Source organism: Penaeus monodon, chromosome 11 (genome assembly GCF_015228065.2).
Source record: "Penaeus monodon isolate SGIC_2016 chromosome 11, NSTDA_Pmon_1, whole genome shotgun sequence".
Taxonomy (NCBI): Eukaryota; Metazoa; Arthropoda; class Malacostraca; order Decapoda; family Penaeidae; genus Penaeus; species Penaeus monodon.
Window position 1 is genome coordinate 46835311 of NC_051396.1, and position 23852 is coordinate 46859162.

A 23852-nucleotide genomic window follows, 5' to 3' on the forward strand; every position below is an offset into this window, starting at 1 on the left:
CCCTCCCCCTACGTGCCAATATCCCTCCCCCTGTGTGCCAACACCCCTCCCCCTGCCACCCCCAGCCAGGAGCTCTGCCAACACCCCTCCCCCTACGTGCCAATATCCCTCCCCCGTGTGCCAACACCCCTCCCCCTGCCACCCCAGCCAGGAGCTCTGCCAACACCCCTCCCCCTGCCACCCCCAGCCAGGAGCCCTGCCAACACCCCCCCCCTGCACCCCCAGCCAGGAGCCCTGCCAACACCCCTCCCCCTGCGTGCCAACACCCCTCCCCCTGCCACCCCCAGCCAGGATCTCTGCCAACACCCCTCCCCCTGCCACCCCAGCCAGGAGCCCTGCCAACACCCCTCCCCCTGCCACCCCCAGCCAGGAGCCCTGCCAACACCCCTCCCCCTGCGTGCCAACACCCCTTCCCCTGCCACCCCCAGCCGGGAGCCCTGCCAACACCCCTCCCCCTGCGTGCCAACACCCCTCCCCCTGCCACCCCCAGCCAGGATCCCTGCCAACACCCCTCCCCCTGCCACCCCCAGCCAGGAGCCCTGCCAACACCCCCCCCCTGCCACCCCCAGCCAGGAGCTCTGCCAACACCCCTCCCCCTGCCACCCCCAGCCAGGAGCCCTGCCAACACCCCTCCCCCTGCGTGCCAACACCCCTCCCCCTGCCATCCCAGCCAGGAGCCCTGCCAACACCCCTCCCCCTGCCACCCCCAGCCAGGAGCCCTGCCAACACCCCTCCCCCTGCCACCCCCAGCCAGGAGCCCTGCCAACACCCCTCCCCCTACGTGCCAATATCCCTCCCCCTGCGTGCCAACACCCCTCCCCCGCGCTGCCCACACGCCCGCCGTCATCGCCCCCCGCTGGCCACACGCAGGCCGCCGTCATCGCGTTGGGAGGGAAGCCCCTGAGCGCAGGTACTGCAGGCGTCCCCATTCCCTCTGCCTGCTCCTCCCTGCACGGGAGGCCGCTCAGCTCACGAGGCCTGGACGGACAGGGAAGAGGAGGAGGAGACGAAGGAGGAGGGAATTGGAAAAGAGAGAGGGAGTGGGAGAGAGAGAGAGAGTTATTTATCGCTGTTTTGACTCGGAAAAAGCTCAGATGAACACCTTTTGGGCACGAGAGGCAGGGCATCAGTGTCAGGAAGGTGGAAAAAGGGCCAAAAGTGTGTTAAAATCGGGAAGTTTCGCGAAATAACGTGTTTTTTGCTCAGTTGAGGGAAGGAGAGATGCAACAGTTCCTTTTAACAAGAAGGAAAGTTTTTAAAAAGTCCTTTTCGTGTTTCGTTTGTTTTCGTTTGGAAGGAAATAGGAAAGGTGTTTGCTCTTAGGAGTTCTGTTTTAGTTTTATTCGGTTTCTTTATGTTAAGTCTGGCTGGGGATCCAATCTTCCTGTGACCTTTTTCCTTGCAATTGCCCTTGCAATTCTCTTGTTGCTTCCCGTCGCCAGATTGTTTCGTGCATTAGTGAGTAGGTTTTATCTCTGATTGGTTTAGTGCCATCACAGTTTGCTATAAATGTATATGGAAGTATTCCGATTCGCGCAGCTTTATTTATCAACACGCAAAGGAAATAGTTTAGATGGAAAGCGTCTCCTTTTTCGGCCGCTCCGTCCAACGCAGACAAATCTCTCCTCGCTGCCTTCTGCATGGCCTTCTGCATGGCCTTCTGCATGGCCTTCTGCATAGCCCTCTGCATGGCCCTCTGCATGGCCTTCAGGAAACTGAGACCAGAGATTTTCAGTAAAAGGAGCCAGTTCCTTGTCGAGGATTAATGGCTAGGGAAAAACGGGGTCGGAGGAGGTCACTGAGTGCTCGGGAACGTCCAGTGCGTCTGGACGCTGCGGCAGAAGGGCCGGAGCAGATGGCCTCTTCTCTTGTGGGTTTTCCCAACACTTGACGGACGTCCAGACATCCAGTAGTTTCCGAAGATCCCTCAGCGGACTTTTGCCCGTCGTTGGTCTTGCCTGCGCGTGGCATTGGGGGGAAAAAATGTTAATGTGTGGTTATTGTGGTCTCAGACTGGAGTGAATATCATGATTTGTGAATTTATTTATCCTAGGCATGCAGAGCTATTGAATATTCAGGTGACGATTGTGTCCAAACACATTACGAATATAGAAGAAAAATATAGGTTTCATCAAGTTCTAGATTCCATTGCGTTAATTTGTGCTGCATGCTTGTCCGGAATTTAAATAATTTGCAAAACACTCGTACAATGTAAGGGTGCGCTTGGCTGTCTAAAAGTATGAAAAGAAACATATTTTTAAAAAATCTCTTGATCGATAATGTTGATTAATGGTGATTAATCAACAAATATGTTGTATGTGTTGAAAGTTATATTAAAACCACTATATATCTGATTTACTTCTTTTAAGACTTTTTTTTTTTTATGCTTGCATAAATACAAGTTGAAGTATTGCAATAGCCTTAGTTAAGTTAGGATGAAGCTCTGTCTGAGTCAATTATGTTAAGTTATTTCTATTAAAATTACGTTCTGATTGAATTAGATCTATTTAACTAAGGTTAGAGCACTCTTTGACAACACATGATTTGCATATTGTGAAAGACCACAATCACTTATCAAAGTATGTTAATCTATGCTTGTGTATTTAAGGCATCAAGAAACTTTCACTTCGAAAGCTCTTCGTCTCATTGAATGCGAGAAGGGTAGTTTATTGGCTTTTACAGGTTTGCAAAGCAGGGAGGCATTGTTTTACGCAGCTTTATTCTGTATACTTGGTTACTCAGAAAATCCAGGGTGTTAATGCAAGACTGGTAATTCTCTTCAGTACAGACACATGTGCCAGACACTAAGGTTGCAATTCCACGTCAAGCTTTATTCTTTATTTGTGGCATTATCGTTTGTGTTTCCCGGTATTTCTTGTACCGACAACTGCAACTGTTTGTCCTTTGGAGGAAGATCACTCTTCAGTTTGCCCGAACTGAGGGGGTCCATGATATAAAGGTAACCAAAGCTGCTTTTATTCATTTGTGCTTCAAGCAGAGGCAGATAAGGGAATATTATATAATTGTGTGTATGTGTGTGTGTGTGTGTGTGTGTGTGTGTGTGTGTGTGTGTGTGTGTGTGTGTGTGTAAGTTTAGTATAGTATACCAATTTTTTTTCTCAAATTAGAGCCACTTTCATGTTGATAGTGTTATTATTTTTGCCCCAAATGTTATCTACGGGAGGTGAAATTGATAGCAAAAATGCTAATGACTGATCAGTAAATTGTCAATGTTGAACATTTGTGAAAAAGAAATAGGAAAAATATGAGTCAAGTAAATCATTTATATACATGATATAGAAATTGGATAAATCAGACTTAAAAAATGCAAAGGTAATTTCTTTTGTAATGATTTTCAAGTCCTGATAGATATTCCCTTAGGGTTTGCAACATTTAGATTGATGCAATGTTATTATTATTTATTTATTATTATTATGATTATATTTATTATTAGTAGTATTAGTATTAGTATTACTACTATTATCATTGTTATATATATATATATATATATATATATATATATATATATATATATATATATATATATATATATATATATATATATATATATTTGTTTGTTTGTTTGTTTGTTTGTTTATTTATTTTTTAAGTAGGAAAATGTTTTTATACATGTCTTCTTTTAAAAATCGTTTTTAAAGTGATTGAGATTTTTAATGAATATGGCTCGTTATATTGTGTGTTAATCTTTGTGCAAGCTATTGTAGAATATGTTTCTCACAAAGTACATCTGTGGTAATGTCCATTTTAGTGGTAGTGAAATAGTACAGATTCCCATGTCAGTGAAAGTAGAAATAATACTTCATTATAGTCTGTTAATAGAGAACAGAAGATGCTGTGTTCCTTATCATCAATGGAAGACAGAGACAGTGAGTTGACAACTAGGTCTTTGCGAGCACCAATATTTTACTTGCTTAAGTTTTGGTGTTGTGCTTATTAATTACTAAACCTTATATACATGTGGCACTGGTAGTATAAACAGCCTTGTTTCTGGATCTCATGGGATATTGTTAATGGTGTTGAACTAAACCTTTTGTATTAGGCTTTTATTATAGTTTATCAGAGGAAATAGACTTTTTACAGATCTTAGAACCCAAAGAGATGTTTCTGAAACTGTGAGAATTACCTTGAAGAGCATTGTGGTGAAAACTATTTTGTAAGCTGTGTTTCATATTGTACTTATAGAAATTATAGGTGTACAGTGCTGCTAAGTATTTGATATCCTGCATAAGGGGAAGTGTCTGGAAACTGTTAGCATTCTTGCATAGTAAAGGAATGTGAGACTTCCATTGTCTTGTACAAACCCTGCCTTATATACTTTTATAACATGCAAGTGCATTTTGGATGCCTTATTGTTGATAGAGAAACCTGTCTTATGTGGCAGGAAATATGGTAGACTATCGTTATATGTTTGTGTGTGTGTGAGGGAGGGAGGGAGAGGGAGAGAGAGAGAGAGAGAGAGAGAGAGAGAGAGAGAGAGAGAGAGAGAGAGAGAGAGAGAGAGAGAGAGAGATATTGATTGATTGATTGATTTTTAAACCCCCAAAACTTTATTATATATAATGGCACATATTACTTAATCAAACTAAGAATCCCAAGCCTTAATGTTCTGTTTAATTGTCTTAAGGCATATATTCCTATAACATGATCTTTTTATATATTTTCTTTGATCAACAAGTGACTGAACACTGAATGCATAACATGTCTGAAATTTCAACACACTTGCTTTGGGAGAAATTACAGCGCAAGTTTCACACCTTTGGCTTTCCTGCATCCAGACTGTGTTGAGAAGGGGATGTATTTACATGTATATAGGGTACTCTTTTATACAGAACCTTATATATAACTCCTTAGTATTTGCAGAAAGCAGGCTTCTCCATCAGAATACAAATAGGGACATTTTATCATGCCTGTCCTTATGGCCCAAACCTAATATTCTCATTTATTTAATTTGCTCGCGATATTAATGCTGTTCATCAAATTTCCAGGCATTATGCTGTGGACTGTGGAGCTAGAAGGAGGCCCGCAGCGTGTGAATCATGCTGCGGTCGCTGTGGGAGATAGAATATATTCTTTTGGGGGTTACTGCACCGGTGAAAACTACCGCACAATTAGAAATATGGACGTCCATGTATTGAACACAGGTAAGCTTTGATATTTCTTACAGTCTTCTTTTTAGGGGGGGAAAATTGATTTGTGCAAGTGATTATTTATATTGTACTTGATTATTTGTGGCAGTGATGTTCACCTAAGTTATGAACTGGAGTTACTGATTCATTATTTATATAGTTGATGACATGGTATAGTTCACCTAATCAATTCTGAGACAATAGTAACCCAATGCCACCAGGGTTGGCATGTACCCTCCTGCCATGCCCACTGTGAGTTTAGATAATTAACTCTCTTTCCATATAGAAGGCTCTACGAGTACTGAATCACCAATGAGCCAGTTACTAGTACTACATATCTCACCTGTTTTCTCTTTTCTTGATTTTTAGAAATATTTTATCTGGATATTATTGATGTTAATAACATTAATATGATTAGTCTATAATAATAATAACATCATTGATATTGATAGCATTAGTAAATTTTTTTTTTTTTTCTGAAAACTTGGAGAAAGTTGAATTCTACTGAGGTCATGAGGTCAGTAATTGACTGTATGGTGACTAAGCACTTGTGGAGCCATTTCACAAAACAATACTACAGTGAACTCTTTCTTGGTTGTATTGGGTTTAACATTATATGATTTTACAAAATTTTGTGACAAAGTAAAGTTTCTGTGGTGGTAGAATATGGTTTCTCTGTCTATTAAGATTTAACATACCATGATAGGAAAGGTTTGGGAATGACAATAATTACTTTAAATGTTTGGTATTGAGAGAGGTAGTGTATTTTCTTGATCTTTTTTTAATATTGTGTTGGTATGGATACAGATTTAGGTTGGTAGATACATTCATTCATAGATACACCTTTTTATCTTTGTTTTCTTTTCCAGTGACATACAGATGGAAAGCTATAGATATAAAACAAGAGCGAGAGTTTGTGCCGTTTCAAAGATATGGTCATACAGCTGTAGCCTTTGGCCATCTTGTATATGTATGGGGTGGCAGAAATGACGTTTCTGCATGTAACATCCTTTATTGTTTTGATACAAGTAAGTAGTTTTGATGCAAGCATATACTTATAATGGTTGGTAGAGTCTGTTCATCTCTTGTGAATGTATTATAATGGGTATATCTTAAAGAAATAACTAGTAATTTCTAGATTAGATGAAGATGTGAAAATCACTTGATCTAAATTACATATAGTTCAGTTCTGCTAAGTAATTAAAGTTCTCATGAGACCCAAGATAATAAGCTGCATTCTGTTTTATGTGTTACTATACTTTAATTTTTTTAAAGTATGATAGCAAGGACTGAGTAAAGCTCACCAATGTTTGCCATAAATTTCATTTGTAGATATAGTTCTAGCTAGCATATTTTCTACTTGTATTTTGAGTATTTGGCATGGTATATTCTGTAATTTTTGTATATTATTTTGTTGTGTATGTGTTGTGTATCCCGTATAACCTTTTTTGTTTTACACACAAAAAATATAAATGTATTAGTTTACATTTTCTGTTTTTATTAGTGAACTATCTCTTGAAAATACTAAATTGAAGTGCTGTCTCTGACACACACCCCTACTTATACTGGTGGCTCTCATTGACGCTTGCAAAGAGTGAAGTTGAGGAGACTGTACACCTTTAAGACGCAAGCTGTGTTCAGAATTTCTTGTCCATTTCGGGCAGGGGACGTGGGAACTTGGAAGACAATTTTTTTTTTTTCTTCTTCTTCTTCAAAGCCCTCAGCCCAAAGAAACAAAATTAATACCAATGTCAGTTTTCTTGTAATCTTCTAATTTTGAATTATTGGCCAAAGACATCTGTGTAAATCCTGATGTTAACTGTAATTTACACTTAGTGTCAGGGTTCGTTTTAGGAATCAGGGCAGTCAGGTCAACGGAAACACACCAGAGAAAACATTTCTCAGGATTTACTACTAAGGCACAAAAATACACTAAACAAAAGAGGATGTGTACAAATAGCAGGGAGAGGATCCAGTGGAGCAGGGGAGGTCACATGCTGAATAGAGGCACACAAGTCAGAGTCACAGTACAAATTGTGAATTTTTGCCAGGTGCTCCTTTTACATGTAAAAGACCCAATGTAAAGGCCCGACACCCTCGTTCCCCATGGGGTGTGAAAGACCTAAGCCTGCCGCTCAAACTGAGGCACTGAAGGTCCTGAGCAGTCTCGCAGTTGTGACTTATCTCCCTTCTTTCTTCATAATAATCTGCCAAGAATTGGAGATTATTTTCTGAGAGCCACAACTGCGAGATGCCTCCACCGAGGCTCCGGGGTCCTACATCCAGCGGTGATGTGGTTCCATGACCTGCCCTTCCGTCATCCATGCTCTTCCGGCAATCATGGTTCTGCCTTCTGTCAGACTTGCTGCACCGTCGCTCCTCCAACGGTCCCTCTACTCCCAGCAGCTTCTCTGGCATCCCTTGGACAGCAGCCCCTCCGGCAGGTTCTCGGTCAGCAGCTCTTCCAGTGCATCCTGGGCAGGCAGCTCCTCCGGTGCGTCTTCTGCAGGCAGCTCCTCGGGTGCGTCTTCTGCAGGCAGCTCCTCCACCATGTCCTTGGCTAGTAGCTCCTCCGGTGCGTCTTCTGCAGGCAGCTCCTCCAACTTGTCCTTGGCTAGTAGCTCCTCCAGCACATCCTCGGCGGGCAGCTACTCCAGGGTGTCTTTGCACAGTAGTTCCACCAGCGCATCCTGGGCAGGCAGCTCCTCCAGAATGTCCTGGGCAGGCAGCTCCACCAGTGTGTCCTTGGCAGGCAGCTCCTCCAGTGTGTCCTCAGCAGGCAGCTCCTCTGGCAGACTAATGCCCACTAGATCCGTGGGATGGCATCCCATGCCAACTGGTTGTTCGGGTGCACATCCCACACCCACCAGTTGCACAAGCGGACATGCAACGGCTGCCAGCTCCTCCAACTTATGTGCTGCTGCTATCACTTCCTCTGGCCATTGGCTGAAGCTTCCTCGATCACACCTGCTACTTCTGACGGCCACTCCCTGGGAGTCTCCACCACTTTTTTACGTCTTTTCATCAGTTTTCCCACTGCGACGGTTCCTTGGGCAGATGGATCGTGTCCATGTGTGACTGTAGACAGTCTTTCGTCTTCCTCACAGTTCCTGCGATGTTGCTCTTCCCACAACTGCCTCTGCTCCTCCCGTTACAGGTAGTAAAGAGCCAGCTGCTCGCATCTGATCCTCTCCTGCTCTTGAATGTAGTGTAAGAAGGCCATGCCTGCAAGGCTCAGCAGCTCATCTTCCTACACGTAGTTCCTCATGGTACCGTTTTCCAGACCGATTGATCCTGGCAAGGTCGCCAATGTCATGGGTTGTTTTTTAAAATCAGAGCGGTCATGTCAACGGAAACACACCAGAGGAAACATTTCTCAGGATTTATTACAAAGGTACACAAATATACTAAACAAAACAGGATATGTACAAACAGAAGGGAGAGGATCCAGCGAAGCAGGCGAGGTCATGTGGCAGAAGGAAGCACACAAGTCAGAGTCACAAGACAACTCATGAATTTTTGCCAGGTGCTCCTTTTAAGTGTAAAGGGGCCGATGTAAAGGTCCAACATCCTTGTTCCCCATGAGGTGTGCGAGCCAATTGTGAAAGACCTAAGCCCGCCGCTTGGACTGAGGTACACATTGCAGAAGGTCCTGAGCAATCTCGCAGTTGTGACACTTAGTTTCTTTGACAGATTTAATGTCAGGTTGAGTGTGGTTCCAAATAGGATTCTGATTAATTTGTATATCCATCAGAGTTGGACAGACAGTTCTGAATGCAGCATAGTCTTTTAAACCCTTTTCCGATACATTCAGTTTTTATCAGTAGTGGATGTTTTAAAGATATAGTCACAGTGAGTTAAATAATTAAATAATTATTGTATGTATATTGAATAATGGAAACTGAAGTGAAAAATAATCATTATCAAATATTTTAATCAATATATTCTCTTTTTTTCAGATACTCACGAATGGTCTGTTCCTAAAGTCCGCGGGCATGTCCCAGAGGCCAGGGATGGCCACTCTGCCTGTATTATAAACGATCATATGTACATCTTCTCTGGTTACTTAGAATACGTAGAATCATACACTCAGGACGTTCACACTTTGAATTTAAGAACAATGACCTGGTCTTATATCAAGGCCACAGTAAGTACCTGATATATTGTTGCATTGTCTCATTCTCAAGTCTGGTTTCCTGCCCTTCTTTTCTCCGTCCTGGTCTTTGTCTTCTCGCTTTTTTTTTTTCTTTCTTTTCTTTTTTTTTTCTTCTTCTTCTTCTTCTTCTTCTTCTTCTTCTTCTTTCGTCTTCATATGTGGTTGTGTTAGGAGGGTATTCTTCACAGATTTCACTGATGTATAATGAGTTGCTGGGATTATTTCTTGACTTTAAGTTCATTTTTAGATCTGGTAATAAATGGTAGTTTATATGTAAAAGAGAGTATGGTATATGGTAGTTTTATATATGGGAAAGAATATAGTATGGACTGTCTGCCTGAGGCTCCTTTTACATGAACATTTTATCTTGTTGATTGTAGAATTAGGCACTAGTTTTTTATAGTTCTTACATATGCATTAACATGCTTTGCCAATCACTGTGAGCACTGATTGAGTGATCTGGCATTGATTATTTATAGAAACTATATTATCATTGACTTGTATCTGGTCTCAAAGAATAAATGGTAACCACAAAAAGCACTAAGAGTTAAAAGGATGGATATCTTAAACGCTGTTCATTCTATGCTTTTAGAATATGTTTATTATCTATATAGTCTTCTCAGCCAAGCCCTTATGTCAATAAATTTTTTACTTATTTTCTTACAGGAAAAAGTTGTTTATATGTATGGTTCACTAAGTCATGTAATCCCTCTTACCCAGGGTCCAGCCCCAGTATACAGAGACTTCCACACCGCAACTGGTGTCGATGGCATCATGTATGTGTGGGGAGGCAGAGAGGTGGCTAGCGGATGGTACGACTCGCCCGAACACGAAGAATACGGAGCTGATCTGTATGCCCTGGACACTGTCACAAACCGCTGGAGCATTATACCTTGTTCTGGCATGATACCCATAGGCAGAAGATCTCATTCAGCATGTTTGTATATTGAGTTTTCATTTTTGTGTTTTTTGTGTATTTTGAAAGAAAAATTCAAATTGGATGCTTTTTTGATAAAGTTATAGTGAAGGAAATACACCTGGTTTGTGCAAAAGATAAATTTGGGTGAGCTGCTTACATGATTTGAATTTTTTATGTTATTTATTTACTTATTTATTTTTTACTAAGTTTTATATCATTTGTATATTTTAAGAATTGTACATAATTATTAGGAGTGATAATATCTGTAGTTACAGAGCTTAAGATGTAAGTTTCATGTTATTTATATACTTTTTTTTTTTTTTACACCAACAGTTTAAAGATCTCTGCCCCATGACCTTCATGTTTTGCATACAATAGATTAAATTTCCCCCCCATTCTTTGCCTGCATATTAAAGCCAAATTGATTAAGATATTTTGATTAGTCATAAGTTTGAATTCATAAGCTAGGTAGTTAAAGATAAAATTTACTTCTTTCTAACAATACTTAATTTTCATTCTGAGAACCCCTGTGCAGAAGACAGACCAACAGTATATTTTTTCTCATTTTATATTTACCTTGTTATTACTTGTGTGAAATTTGATATATGATAAGTAGTTAAGCAGTTGGCATTATGATAAAAGTTGCTGACTGGGTAAGGGAACTATCTGCAGATTTTAAGAAACTTATTTTTCCTTGAAAAGAAATTCATTCATTTTGTTCATCCTGGGATTGAACTGCAGATTACCCCTTAAAAAAAAAAAAAAAAAAAAAAATTACACAAGATAATGGCATACTCCAAAAATTGCACGGCAGTTACATTCCTTCTTGATACTAAGCAGTAAATGAAAATGTGTTGATATCAGAAATCTTTTCTTTAATTACTTCACTGACAAACACCTTACAACAGTTTGTGTGCCCATGAAGAAAGTAAGGCATTACTCGTGACTTAGCAGTTAGGTTCAAAGGAGAAAACTATGTACTTCTAATAACAATTTACATATTTGAAGGTAAATACACAGGGAATTAAAACTTCAGCTGTAAATACTTAGAATTCTAATTTTAGGTAGTTACTAATACATGGGAATGTATTATCCAAAGAGAATTTTATTCAAAAGCATAAAGGCAGCATAGTTCATGGATACACCATGTAGCAAAGGTAGAAATGGGATGGACTGATGAATTTCATGTTTATATAGGATTATGATAGATATTGAGAATGCTAAAAGGTGTATCTAACCAGAATTTTAATTTTAATTTGTTATTATTTCTATTTCAGTTGTTTATAAAGGGCAAATATATGTCTTTGGTGGCTTTAATAGTAGAAAGTGTTTGCATTTCAATGACCTGCACAGATTTGACCCAGGTAAGAAATATGGAATAGTATTTTTATAACTGTCAAGTATTTCCTAAATTGTCAAATAAACAGCCATGTTCTTTATTAAGTAGATCCATAGGATTATGATTGATATTGGAAATTATGTTTACCAGTTTTACATGTGTGGGAGGAGGTGAAACCCCTGGGACAAGGGCCATGCCCCCGGAGGAGGCAGTCCTGCTGTGTCGTAGGATCCAAAATGTTTCTCTTTGGAGGCACAAGGTGATCATCAAAGATATATACACATAAAGAGTTATTTGAAAGTATACTTGAAAACTGAGAACAAATATATCCTAAAATATACTTGAATCTTAAAAACAAATATTTTCTCTCTCTTTCCAGTCCAAAAGAGAATTACGATGAGATACTTGAGGAGGATCCTAATGGAGAGGAACAGACTGACCGACGTCTGAAAGACCATAACGATCTTCACGTGCTTGACTTTGGTGAGTTTTTCTTGGGGGTTGGATACTTTTTCTATTTTTCAGGAACTCAGGAGAGAGAAAATTGGTGTTTTGTAGAAATTGATTTGAGTTGTTAGTGTATTTTGATATTAATGTACAGTGTTAAGTAGCAGTAAGTAATGTGATAGATATTTAGAGGTGTAAAATGGCCTTGCATTGCAAATTTTATGTTATACAAAGATCGTTCTGTTAACCCTTTCCCGACGGGTAGTATTCGTGACCCGGGCCTCGCTGCCGGGGGCTTATATCGTCGCCCTAGTATGCACGACCGCTCATGCCAAATACCAGCATCCCATGCCACTTCTTCGTAATGCTACGAGCATATGTTGTATTTTCAGTTTTCATTATTTTCTAGAGTCTCTACTTGCTATATTTCTTGATAAGTCAAGACTGAAGGATATTTTTGTTGTTATATAGACTCCATAGTTGATCATTATTCGCTCTATAGTCTGAATAAAATAAGCAGTGTGCGGCATCATGGAGTTGAAATCGTAGGTTTGTTGTATTTATTTTATTTATTTATTTATTTTATTTTAGCTTTTATTTATTTATTTATTTATTTATTTATTTTTTGCATAGTAAAAATGAGAGTGTTAAAAACGACTTTATCACACGTTCAGTTGCAGAAAAATAATATTTTGCTGTGATTGTAACAAAAAGAAAAAAAAACTCATGGCATGTCCATACATACACCATGGCATGTACGTACATGCACCCGGCAGATAGTCCGGCCATGCCATAGCATATGCGTTCATGCCACCTGTTGGCAAAGGGTTAATTTTTAGTCATAATAATTACTTTGGTACAGCTTTTAAGAAGCTTTGGCTCTATATATGAATATCTTTTTTCTTCTTTTTGCTGATTTTGGTTGAATCTTACTGATATATCATTTATATGCTAAGATGAAAGGCAGAGAGGGTCTTTCACAAAATTAGAATTACCGTTGTTACCCTTGATGGGGTCACAAATGAAAAAAAAGTACCCTAATTTTGCATTTGTGGACAGTACAAGATAATTGCACTGTTGAGACCACTTAACCTACAACAGTAATATACTCAAGATTTGCCAAGTCCCTTCTCAATCTTGGGATTTCCTTCGAAGAAATACTTACGGCAGCATGGTGACCTGATATATTAGAGAAATCGGAGTTGATTCATGGAAATTTTACATTTCTGTATTGTGTGAGCCCATATACTTGACTTCATATGTACTAGAGGTGTGGGAAGAGATTAAACATGTACATTTTGCATTGCATGAGGCTATTTTTCACTTGTGTTTTATGTACTGTAGTTTTGTTTAATGAATTTTGTGACACGTAGATGGTTCCACAACTTCTTAGTAGTCTTACCTGACCACATCTGATAATCCTATTCAGTGAGTTTTGGGGAAGATACTATTATCATGACTGATATTAATATTGACATTTTGATTATAAATGATTTTCTCCCCCTAAAAATCAAGGAAAAAGATGGACAGGTGAGATTAAGCAGGCCTAGTAATTGACTGCTGGTGACTAAGCACCGGTGGAGCCATCTGTGTGTAAAATCACAGCAGACCAAAATGATAGAAAAAGTGGTGTGACTTTCATACCTCTAGTTAGACAAAATTAAAGATAAAAAATGTATAGCATTTTTTTTGTGATAAAAACATGATGATAGATTAAGGTTAGATTTCAGTAAAAGAAAGTGATTCAATATCTTATATGCTGCTACAGTAGATGTATAATTTGAATGCCTGTTAAATGTCTTGTGAAAAAGATCCATTTATTTTTGTGTGAACCACACCATTAACCATTTCTTGGGCTTGCAGAACCAAGTCTGAAAACTCTCTGCTTACTGGAAGTGCAGAAGCTGAAGCTGGACATAGCCTGGTTGCCTCGTGAGTTGCACATGCTCCTCAACTTTATGCAGATGCCCAATAACATCACTCGACCTTTGAATCACACTGGTTGAACCTCTGGATGAAAATATACCACCAGGCAGAAGTTCTTACGTTTGTACACACTCTCTTTGCCCCTGCTTTAGTATCGAGACCAAACAAAATTGAAACGAAGCAAAGATGCTGTACTTTTGTTGCGTGACTACACCTCTGTGGCTTTTATATCTGTATAATTTGGTAAACTTTGGATAGGCGAGAGGCCTTCCAGCAACCATAGTCGCAACTTCAAGCACCAGTCTAAGCTTTTCTTGCAAACAAATGCTTGCTACTTTTCATACTGCACCATTTGTAAATACAGTATTCTCCTGTATTTCAGAAAGTCAAGTTATGGTTGAGGCTTGTATCTACTGATTGTTTTGAAATATAAATTATATAGCTATTTTGTACCTGTTGAGATGCTAGTTAAAGACCGTAGTTGTTGACAATATAAAGTATATTGCTGATTTGTGAGATTTCATGAATTCTAAATTAGAAAGAAAAGAAAAAAAAAGGTTGGAAAAGCATGGAGATATTGTTGCATTTACATTCAGGAAATGCACACATTTTCTCTTTGTTTTCCATTATAATCGTCATTATTTTTGTCTCCCTTGGTATATTAAAGAACATGAGATTCCATAAACCATGACCTGTCACCTATGGATGATAAATGTTTTTGCAGTGTGAGAAGATCCTACTGATAGTCAGGATCCACTAAAAGATATTTATGATACAATGTGTAGAAGTGGCTTTCTTTCTTTTTCTGTACAAAAAAGGTAAATAGAACCAACATTTGTGATATAGAATAATGTGGATTATCAAATTGGAATCAATAGTGATGAGTATTTTTTTTGGTTTCTCTCTGTTTTCCGATCAGTGAGTTTGTATCAGCAAATGCAATTGTATTGTTACTGGAAAAAACACAATACCTTCAAGAATATGCATATCTGAAGACATCTTTGGTGGTGTCCCTTGTCATTCATGTTTGAGTTCCAGATGTTTTCTCTTCATCTCTTCAGTTGAAATTGGCTGGTGATGAGTGATATTGCCAGACTGTGTTTTGCCTGTCTCTGGATTTTCATACTATAAACATGTATTCAAGTATGATGTATTTATATTTTGTCTTTATAAATAAAAGTATAACAGCAACATTTTTGATGTACAGTTATTGTGTGCATATTAAAAAGTTACTTGTGTTGTTAACTTGTCCAGGAGATAAATTCTTTATGAAAACCCTTGCTGTTTTTTTTATTATTATGTATTTATTGTTATTTTTTTATATGTAGATTTTCAGATGTCTGAAACCAATGATGCTTTAAATGTGATAACAGTATTTCAGCCCTTAAGGCCTGTCCACACAACTTTGGGTATGATTGATGGGCACTTAGGCAGGAACGAATAAAGATCCATCAGTAAACAAGTAGTTTCCTCGTTTTCTCGCCTGTGGCGTCACTTTTCAGTTGCTTGCTTGTGTGGATAGGCCTTTAGTAATATGGACTATATCGAAGAGGTTCACTCAGGTATAAGTGATGTTTTCCAGATTTCAGAAGTTGTGCGAACCACAGGGTTAATTAAATAGTGAAATAAGCATATACTTGTATATATATTTTTTATTTTAACTGAAAAATTTCTGCTGCATCAACATCTAACGTTATTAGTGGCATTTTCAAAATATAGCGATACAGGGTGGCTTTGGAAGGGAAGCCCCGAGTAAGGAAGTATTTTGGTTCATAAAGCGATGGATTCCCAGAATGGTTGATGGTCAAAACAATAGTGTGTCAGACATCAAAGGTCACACAGTATTATGATAAAGTATTGTGGTGAAAAGGGTAAAAAGGAAAAAAAAAAAAAAGTTAACAATTAGGACAAAATGCGTTAGATGTCAAAGGCTGTTGGAGGGCATGGTGGTGAAAAGGGTAAAGAGGGAGAGCAAATTGAATACAGGGGATTTGTAAAAATGGATGGGTTTAAGGATACAGGGATAGGAGCAAATAGAGAGTATGTTTCTGAGGAAGAAATTTTTTATTATTATTTATTGAAAATTTGCTGCTGCCTCAATATCTAAGGTCATTGGTGGCATACACAAAATAGAATGATGGGGTGAGGCTTGGAGGCAAAGCCCCCAGAAAATTAGTTGAGGTGAGGGCTGAGGTCCAAGGTTGGGGTATTAACTGCATCAGGCCTCAGTCCCTGTCTCATAACCCCCCCCCCCCCATGAGCAAAGGACTGGGTGGCTGAGGAAGGAAGAGTTACACTAAAAGAGCCATTATGAAACAGTCAGTGGTAATGGTAGTTGGAGAAGTAGGAAAATAATCCAGAGAGTGTAATAAGGGAAGAGTGGAATGTCAGGAGGAGATAGGTCTAGAAAGGGACATTGTTAGGACATAAGGGAGTCATGTGAGGAATTGAGGGATTGAAGGGTGCATGAGAAAGTGGAGTAGTTTCTTGGGTCATGTTTAGCAAGTTTTGGATATCTTCAAGAGATTCTAGAAGGGTGTTGGGTGGGGAGGTCTGAGAAATAACTATCTTTTTATTATTTATTTATTGAAAAATTGCTGCTGCATCAACCTCTACGGTCATTAGCGGTGTATTCAATATATAGTGATAGAGTGAAGCATGGGGGGAAAAGCTCCCAGGTAAGGAAGTAATTTATGACATCAAAGGTCATATGGCATTATGGTAAATTAGAGTAGCATAAAGGGTTAAGAATGAGTTAATGATTAGGGTATAGTTAACAGGCTGACAAGTATTAGAAGGTAGAATGGTAGTGAAAAGGGTGGAGAGGGGGAGCTGATGGGGTATAACAAGGTAAAGGTTGTCAGAAGGGGAAGGAGGTAAGGGAGTAGGAAGCATTATGATAAAGTATTGGCGAAAACAGCAAAAATGAGTTAACAAGTAGGATAAGTGAACAGAACAAGGGGATGAAGAAAAGAGAGAGGAGGAGAAGAAAAGACCATGCAAAATTAGTTGAGATGAGGGCGGAGTGCCAAGGGAGGGGTGGACCTTTCCCCATCTCCTAAGCCTCCCACGACAATGACTAAGGGATGGGGGGGGGTGGGGATAAAATAGGTGTCCATACAGCAGCCAAATTTAAATATCAGCTTGATGCCAAGTTCAGAGGGCATGCATGCATATTGCTACATGCTTCACATGGCCTATCTCTTTTCCAACTGTCTAATTATTTTCCAGTTGAGGTTACATCTTGAAGTATAAAAAAAAAAAAATACAGATGCAGAGACAGTTTTATCATTTGAGCACATACTGGTGTGATCTTTGAGTTGCATATGGCAATAAAAAGTTTCATAAATAAGAGAAATGAGATGACAATTGATAGGGACAACATGATTTCCCTGAGATGTGTATGATGAAATAGAAAAAATGAAATGAGATGGTTTTTAAATTAGGATATGTTAAAAAAAAAAAAAAAAAAAAAAAAAAGGTTGCTCTGTCCCTAGCTGTAGTATTTACAAGACTGCAATATATTGGGTTGATTTGTATAATTACCACGGTTAAATATAATTTTTGATTCATGTTCCTGGTGTGGAAATTATTTTCAAAATATGGAGAAGGAATGTTCAAGATTTAGAAGTTAAAAATGTATAAAAAATAGGATTAGGCAGTCAAGTGAGAAGTTCCAACTTAAAAAAAAAAAAAAAAAAAAGCAACCCATTTTTTATTATATGAAGATGAGGTAATATATAATTTATATTATCCAAAATAGAAAATGACAAATGTAATTGAAAGACACCACCAGAATGAGTGAAGAAATAACATCTATTCAGTATGTGATGAAAATTTTGATTTGGCTGAACAAGTTTTGTGACCGCGCTACCAAAATTTATCCAGAAGTTAATGTATTTGATTAATCTGACATGGGATTTTCCAACATCTATGCTATTTTACAAAAGGCACTTTCTACTTTTGATCTGTGTAGTCCAAGTATTCTTGGACTGTGTACCCAAACAACTCAAAGTCAATTTTAAATCGTTCATATAACAGAAGTATCTGTTTCTTGGAAAGACTTTTATAATAGACAGGTAATACTTCCTTTGATGACTTAGAAAATTTCTTGTGATTCCTCCATTCAAACACATTTTGGATTTCTTTTAAGTCTGCAATTTGGGCAAGGAACTGCTCGTCTTCCGTCATTGTCTCAAGTTTGATGACCACCTGGTAATCAGAGGAACACACACCACACTGCACCCAGTAAGGCGTCCAACATACAACCTGTAGTTTAAAAAGAAAAGAAAAGGAATACATGCAGAGGGTTATGGTTCATACACTGAAAGGATATAGTAAGGGCAATAATCTATATTGATTTAGAACATAAAGAAAATACTAAAGAGTCCAAAAAGCTCAACAAATCTCACATTTTACCTATGTTTTCAATATATTAACTCACATTTTCATCCCATTCCTGTGCCGTTGTCAGGGTGGCTGTGAAATCAATGATGTAATCGACAAACTCTGGGAAAGTTGGTGTATTAGACGTGATGTTGCTATCTGCCGGCCTGTACTTGAGTATTATAGCACGTTGGAGGTCCTTAAAATACGGTGCAAATGGTTTGGGATTTGGCCTTTCTATCTTGTCCCTATACGCTGAGAGCAACCTGTGAAAGAATGCATTGGGTCAGTCTCATAATACACATTATGTGCATGGGTGTGATTAATGCGCGTGCTTACTACGCATGGGCCCCAATGCCAAGAGTTAATAAAATAAGGGCACGAATGTGTGCTGTAACTAATACAAGAATGTTGCTCTAATCTCACCTGGTAAAGGGATGGCGGACAACCAGAAATCGCAAGGAAGACTGGAACACTTTATTCTTCTCGATGGATGTATTTGGAGCTTTATATTCTTCGAATACCCGCCGGTGCCCCCCTCCAAACCGAGGCTGGAAAGGGAGCGTCGATTTCAGACGGGGGGGGGGGGGGATACATTTTGCACCAAAGCCAGTGTATAAGCATTTTAAAACATTTTCTAATCAGAAATCTCAGGAAACAAAGATTATCTGTTTCCATTGAACTTCAAAAGGTCTTTCAAGCATACCATGTACTTTTTTCTTTCCTTTCCCGCTTTTTTGTACTTGTCTAAAGCATGGTTGTCATCATTCACGTGTGCCAGGCGTTGGAAATAGACCATCCACGTGGTCGACGCAACCTGGGTGATTTAAGGCTTATATATATATATATATATATATATATATATATATATATATATATATATATATATATATATTGTAGATTAGTTACTATATTCTAATATTTCATTATCGTAGAATATCTAGGTGTCAAGTAAGTAGGCAACCACAATCAATGAACTCCCAACTAAAGTATTCCTGACCCTTTTCCCACTTGGATTTTGACAACTCGGGCAAATGAATGGGCTTATGTTCAGAACATTCACTCGATATTTGAAATCCACGTTGCTCACACCAATCCTGAAAGATGCTCACCTTATATATAGGACAATAAACAAGAGGAGGTGACCTGGAGGTGTCCCACACGAGGCTCACGTACTGGCGGATGTACAGTTCAGGGTGGCTGTTGCAGGTGTCCGCCAGACGAGCCACCCGCGCCTTCTGGATCTCCATCCCCTCCTCAACCAATTCACGGGCCTGCGGGTGTAAAGCAAAGGTCATTGGGCCAGTGAATTAGTGACGTTTTGCTGGGTTTGAGAGGGAGGGAGGGAAAGAAGGAAAGATGACCCGCCTTGCACTCTAGGGAGGCAGGTCTGAAAACCCCTTCCTAGGAGTAAGGTCGCCGTCATCGTCCCGGCTCATGACACCTGTTCAGTGCCGGCATAGAATATTATAGGAAATTATGGCAAATGCCATCCTCTTTATGTTGGTATATCCAAAAAGAGTTACAGAGAAGCGGCGAGCTTACACGGAAGGCTAACAAGGCTGCCAAACTTCCCGCACACAACCGAGGCAGCACTGCCCTAACAGGCAGGTTAAAGCTCAACCAACACCCACTTGGCAACATGGACTGCCGTTAGAATCAAAGACAAAAACCTGCCAATACAAATAGAGCACAACTATGGCAATGCTTTGGGCAAACAAAAATAACTGTCCTCGAAGTACACGATTATAAAAATGCCTTTTTCATAGTTGCTAACGACGAAACAATCGAAAAGCTGATGTCCAGGGAATGTAAGTCAATATTCCTTAAACAACACTGAGATCCAAGAATATGATGTCATGAGGACAATTGTTATAAGGAGCATCGACAGGCAAATCACCGAATTCAATGACGATGACATGAAAGAGAGCATAGAGACGGATAACCCATAGGCTAAGATAGAACAGGTGATCAAACTACTTAACGCACCTTCTGTCATGAAAATAAGATCTGAAACCACCCAAATGGCCAAATAGCCCTGGAAAATGGACTTCTGATTCTCTTCCAATCTATGACTCCTAGATTCATCGAAAAAGACATCTTTATCAATCTCATTCCATGCTATAGATGCTACAAATATGACCATCTAATTAAAGACTGCAAACAGCCGGGTACCAATGCTTGCTCTGAATGTGCTTCAAGAGTACACACATAAAAAGATTGCAAGGGAAACATAAAAAAATGCCTAAATTGCAATGGTGATCACCGAACTTTGGCCGCAAAATAGCCAAAATGAAAAGAGATCATAAAAGAACGAAACAACAGCGGAAAGCAGAGAGAAGCCAGGTCTCACGCCAAACAACCTATGCCGAGGCAACAGCGATGACGACCAATCGCACTGAAACGAGAAGAAATGGACCAACTATCCTTAACGAGGAAACGACACTCTGCTCTCTCTCCCACCGAACGCAGCTGTTTGTATAATGAGTTCCATGTTGTATGCATACACACAAGAAACCAGGGAACCAGGAAGTTTCCAGAAAAAAAAAAATCGATGAGATGTACTTCCTTAACAACCTACCTCAGGTCAGATTCCCCGACCGAGTACATGCAACAGAAACACTAGGTGCCCTAATAAACGCAAGCAATAAGGTACCAACAATGACGACGCAGGACGAAAGAGAAGAAATAGATCACGAATGACATAACAAAAGAAGCAGAGAAACTACACCGACACAAGACACAGCACGAACGAAAAAGTTTGAAAAAAACACCTATGTGAGACCGACAGTGACGATGAGTACTGCCTACCGCCTCCAGTCAACCACCATGAACAGCAGAAACAAAATCAAGAACTACAACAACAGAGACCAGTCTTTGCACATCGGCAATATTTCAAAGGTTGCCAGAGGCTGAAAGGCTGAAAGCAAGAGAAGACTGCATAGGCTATATCACCAGACGACCAACGCACACTGACATTTTAGAACTTATCCAGACAAACATCATCAAATATGCATACGTCCAAAATGATATCACCGACGATCAATTAATCGAGGACAGCCTGGACAACAAAACCGTTGATCTCACAGCCTTCAGAATTAAGCAATCAAGCCTTTGAGAGAATTGCAAGTGGAACAAAAGCAGAGCAACTTACAGAAAAAAAAGATAAAATAAGATAAATATATGAATAAAAATCCACCACAGATCCAGATATAATCTAACTACCATGGCTATTAATAAATATAAAGCACGAACTCTCGAACATGTATTTAACAGAAGACCCTGACATAATACTAATTAACTCTCATTATCTACAAAACGGGAAAATTATTGATTAAAATGTTCGGTTACACTACCAACAGGACATACTAAATGAAGGAGACGCCGGTGTTGCTATTAAGAGATATATCAAACACAGACTTCTCGATGATTTTGATGAGGATTTTCTTGTGGTGGAACTGCAAACAAACCGAGGAAGTTTCGTTCTCGGGACGGCTTATATGCCACCGAGACGACCCCAGTTCCCGTACCCGGATTTAATGAAGACAATAAGAAGAAATACTCCAGCTTACATCATCGCCGATCTGAATGCCCGACATCGCTCACTCGGCCACAGTAGCAATAATCATATGGGCGGTGAGCTGGTAAACCTAATCCATCGAAACGTAATCACTCGCATTGGTCCAGACTTTGACGCTTCCGTAAGTGCAAGAGGGAAAGGCCGCCCAGACATCATACTAGGTAATAATAATATACATTTGAAATCCGATATACAACAAGGACCTCTAACTACATTTGATCATATGCCATATTGTTTTCACCCTGGCAGCATCACCAACCATGATCCCGCAAAAAGAAATATTTAATTATAAAAGAACGGACTGGATTTGTTCAACAGGCACATAGAACAACGTATTGACGAGCCCAGAGAAGGACACACAGTTGACAAAGCATACATAGACTCCAAAATTAATAACTGGTATGAAACTATTGAAAATGCAATGAATAGCGCAATCCCTAAGAAAAAATACACAACACTTGAATTACTACAGTGGAGATACAAAATCCTTTTAGAGGTTACAGAACATCTCGGATGGACACCACATCACATTAAAAGCAACTACAGGAGGATATGAAGGAAGAAAGCAAACGATTATCCAATTATACAGGAAACTGAGATCGAGTACAGCGATCCTATAAATTCTGGAAATAGTAAGACGTCTGAAGGGATGTAGTCGAGAAGAAACACCGTATATGCTAAACTCCAGCAATGAAAAACTAATAAAAGACACGAAGAAAGAAGAGGCGTTTCGAAGGTTCTGGGAAGAAATCTTCAAGATCAACCCTGATGAGAACCGTTACTTTGATGGGCAGCACGAAAACATGGTCGGCATTTATCTCTCAGATAACAGGCACAGACTTCTTCATACAGCAAAGTACGTGCGCACAGACTTGACGATAACAATCATCTCACCAGAAATATAGCAACGGGAGACATTAATTCTATAATAAACAATTTTAAGGACAAAGCCCCCGGTCAAAGCGGCGTGCGAAAGACAGTGATGCAGCATTTCCCGGATGTTGCCATCACAGAATTAAAAAACATATTTATCTGGGCTCTTTCAATGGGCTATTTCCCAACCAAATCTTAAAATGCTATAATGGTATTAATACCAAAGGCTGGAAAGGACTCCAGGAAAGTTGAAAACAGCGGACCAATATCACTCCTAAAAATGCCTGGCAAGATCCTCGATAAAATTATCAATAACAGAATAAAAGTATGCATAGAAAACAACGATCTCTTCAACCCCAATCAGTACGGGTTCCGGAAAGGAAGAGGCACACAACAAGCAATAACTTCTATTTATGAAACTATTGCAATTTCACAAAGGAAACGACAGCAGTGCAATATAGTATGTCGTAACATAGCGAAGGCTTTCGACAAACTATGGAAGCCAGGACTCTACTTCAAAATCCTTCATATGAATCTCTCTGACATCATGGAGAAAATTCTCTGCAACTTTGTAGGAGACCGCGCTGCCACGATAAGAATCGGAAACGAAATAGGACCAAAGTTCCCTCTGCTGAGTGGAGTGCCTCGAGTATCAATACCGAGTCCAATTTTATTCCTCTTTTGCACAGCGGACACTGAAAGGCCGAGAAACAACCGCGCAGACGTAAGCTTTGCAGATGCCAAGTTCTAAGAACCTTTTACCAACAATGACAGCAAATGAAACTGGAAGGATAAATGGATTCGAAAAAAATGGAAAATCAAAACCAACAAAAACAAATTTCAACTACTTTCGATCTCAGTAACAAAACCGAGAGACGTAAATGTCGACCAAGAAAGAATACCCTTTAAAAACAAGCTAACAATACTTGGCATGGATCTACGCATATGAAAAGATGATTAATGACTAAATGCCAGTATAAAAAACTAAAACGATTAGAGAGAGAGAGAGAGAGAGAGAGAGAGAGAGAGAGAGAGAGAGAGAGAGGAGAAGAGAGAGAGAGAGAGAGAGAGAGGAGAGA

The 23852-nt window shown here is 39.5% G+C and overlaps 2 protein-coding genes across 4 annotated transcripts in view; one reads left to right on the plus strand and one right to left on the minus strand.

The window, feature by feature from the left end:
• The first annotated feature begins 849 nt into the window (after positions 1-849).
• On the plus strand, positions 850-15211 carry LOC119579000 (kelch domain-containing protein 3-like). 3 transcript variants are annotated; one of them, XM_037926692.1, is made up of 9 exons: positions 850-907; positions 5003-5162; positions 6017-6175; positions 9107-9294; positions 10024-10240; positions 11500-11586; positions 11712-11820; positions 11941-12044; positions 13872-15209. In XM_037926692.1, the coding sequence occupies exons 2-9, from the start codon at positions 5012-5014 to the stop codon at positions 14012-14014; spliced, it is 1158 nt and encodes a 385-aa protein (XP_037782620.1). In that variant the 5' UTR covers positions 850-907; positions 5003-5011; the 3' UTR covers positions 14015-15209. The 3 variants fall into 3 exon arrangements, with proteins under 3 accessions (XP_037782620.1, XP_037782621.1, XP_037782618.1); XM_037926693.1 differs by having other exon boundaries at positions 856-910; positions 5007-5162; XM_037926690.1 differs by having other exon boundaries at positions 863-2959; positions 5007-5162; positions 13872-15211.
• Positions 15212-15560: 349 nt separating this feature from the next.
• Positions 15561-23852, minus strand: part of LOC119578999 (carbohydrate sulfotransferase 10-like) — a 17335-nt gene continuing 9043 nt past the window's right edge. Inside the window, exons 2-6 of the mRNA XM_037926689.1 lie at positions 19433-19594; positions 19027-19137; positions 18747-18871; positions 18379-18586; positions 15561-18203 (exon numbers count right to left, since the gene is read on the minus strand). Coding sequence (XP_037782617.1) covers positions 17892-18203; positions 18379-18586; positions 18747-18871; positions 19027-19137; positions 19433-19594 — 918 coding nt within the window. The 3' untranslated portion in view covers positions 15561-17891. The remainder of the gene's footprint in view (positions 18204-18378; positions 18587-18746; positions 18872-19026; positions 19138-19432; positions 19595-23852) is intronic.

Coding starts and splice junctions, on each gene's coding strand:
- LOC119579000 (XM_037926692.1), top strand. CDS start 5,012: ATGCTGTGGACTGTGGAGCTAGAAGGAGGCCCGCAGCGTGTGAATCAT. Junction 5,163..6,016: donor CGTCCATGTATTGAACACAG/GTAAGCTTTGAT, acceptor TTTCTTTTCCAG/TGACATACAGATGGAAAGCT. Junction 6,176..9,106: donor CCTTTATTGTTTTGATACAA/GTAAGTAGTTTT, acceptor TCTTTTTTTCAG/ATACTCACGAATGGTCTGTT.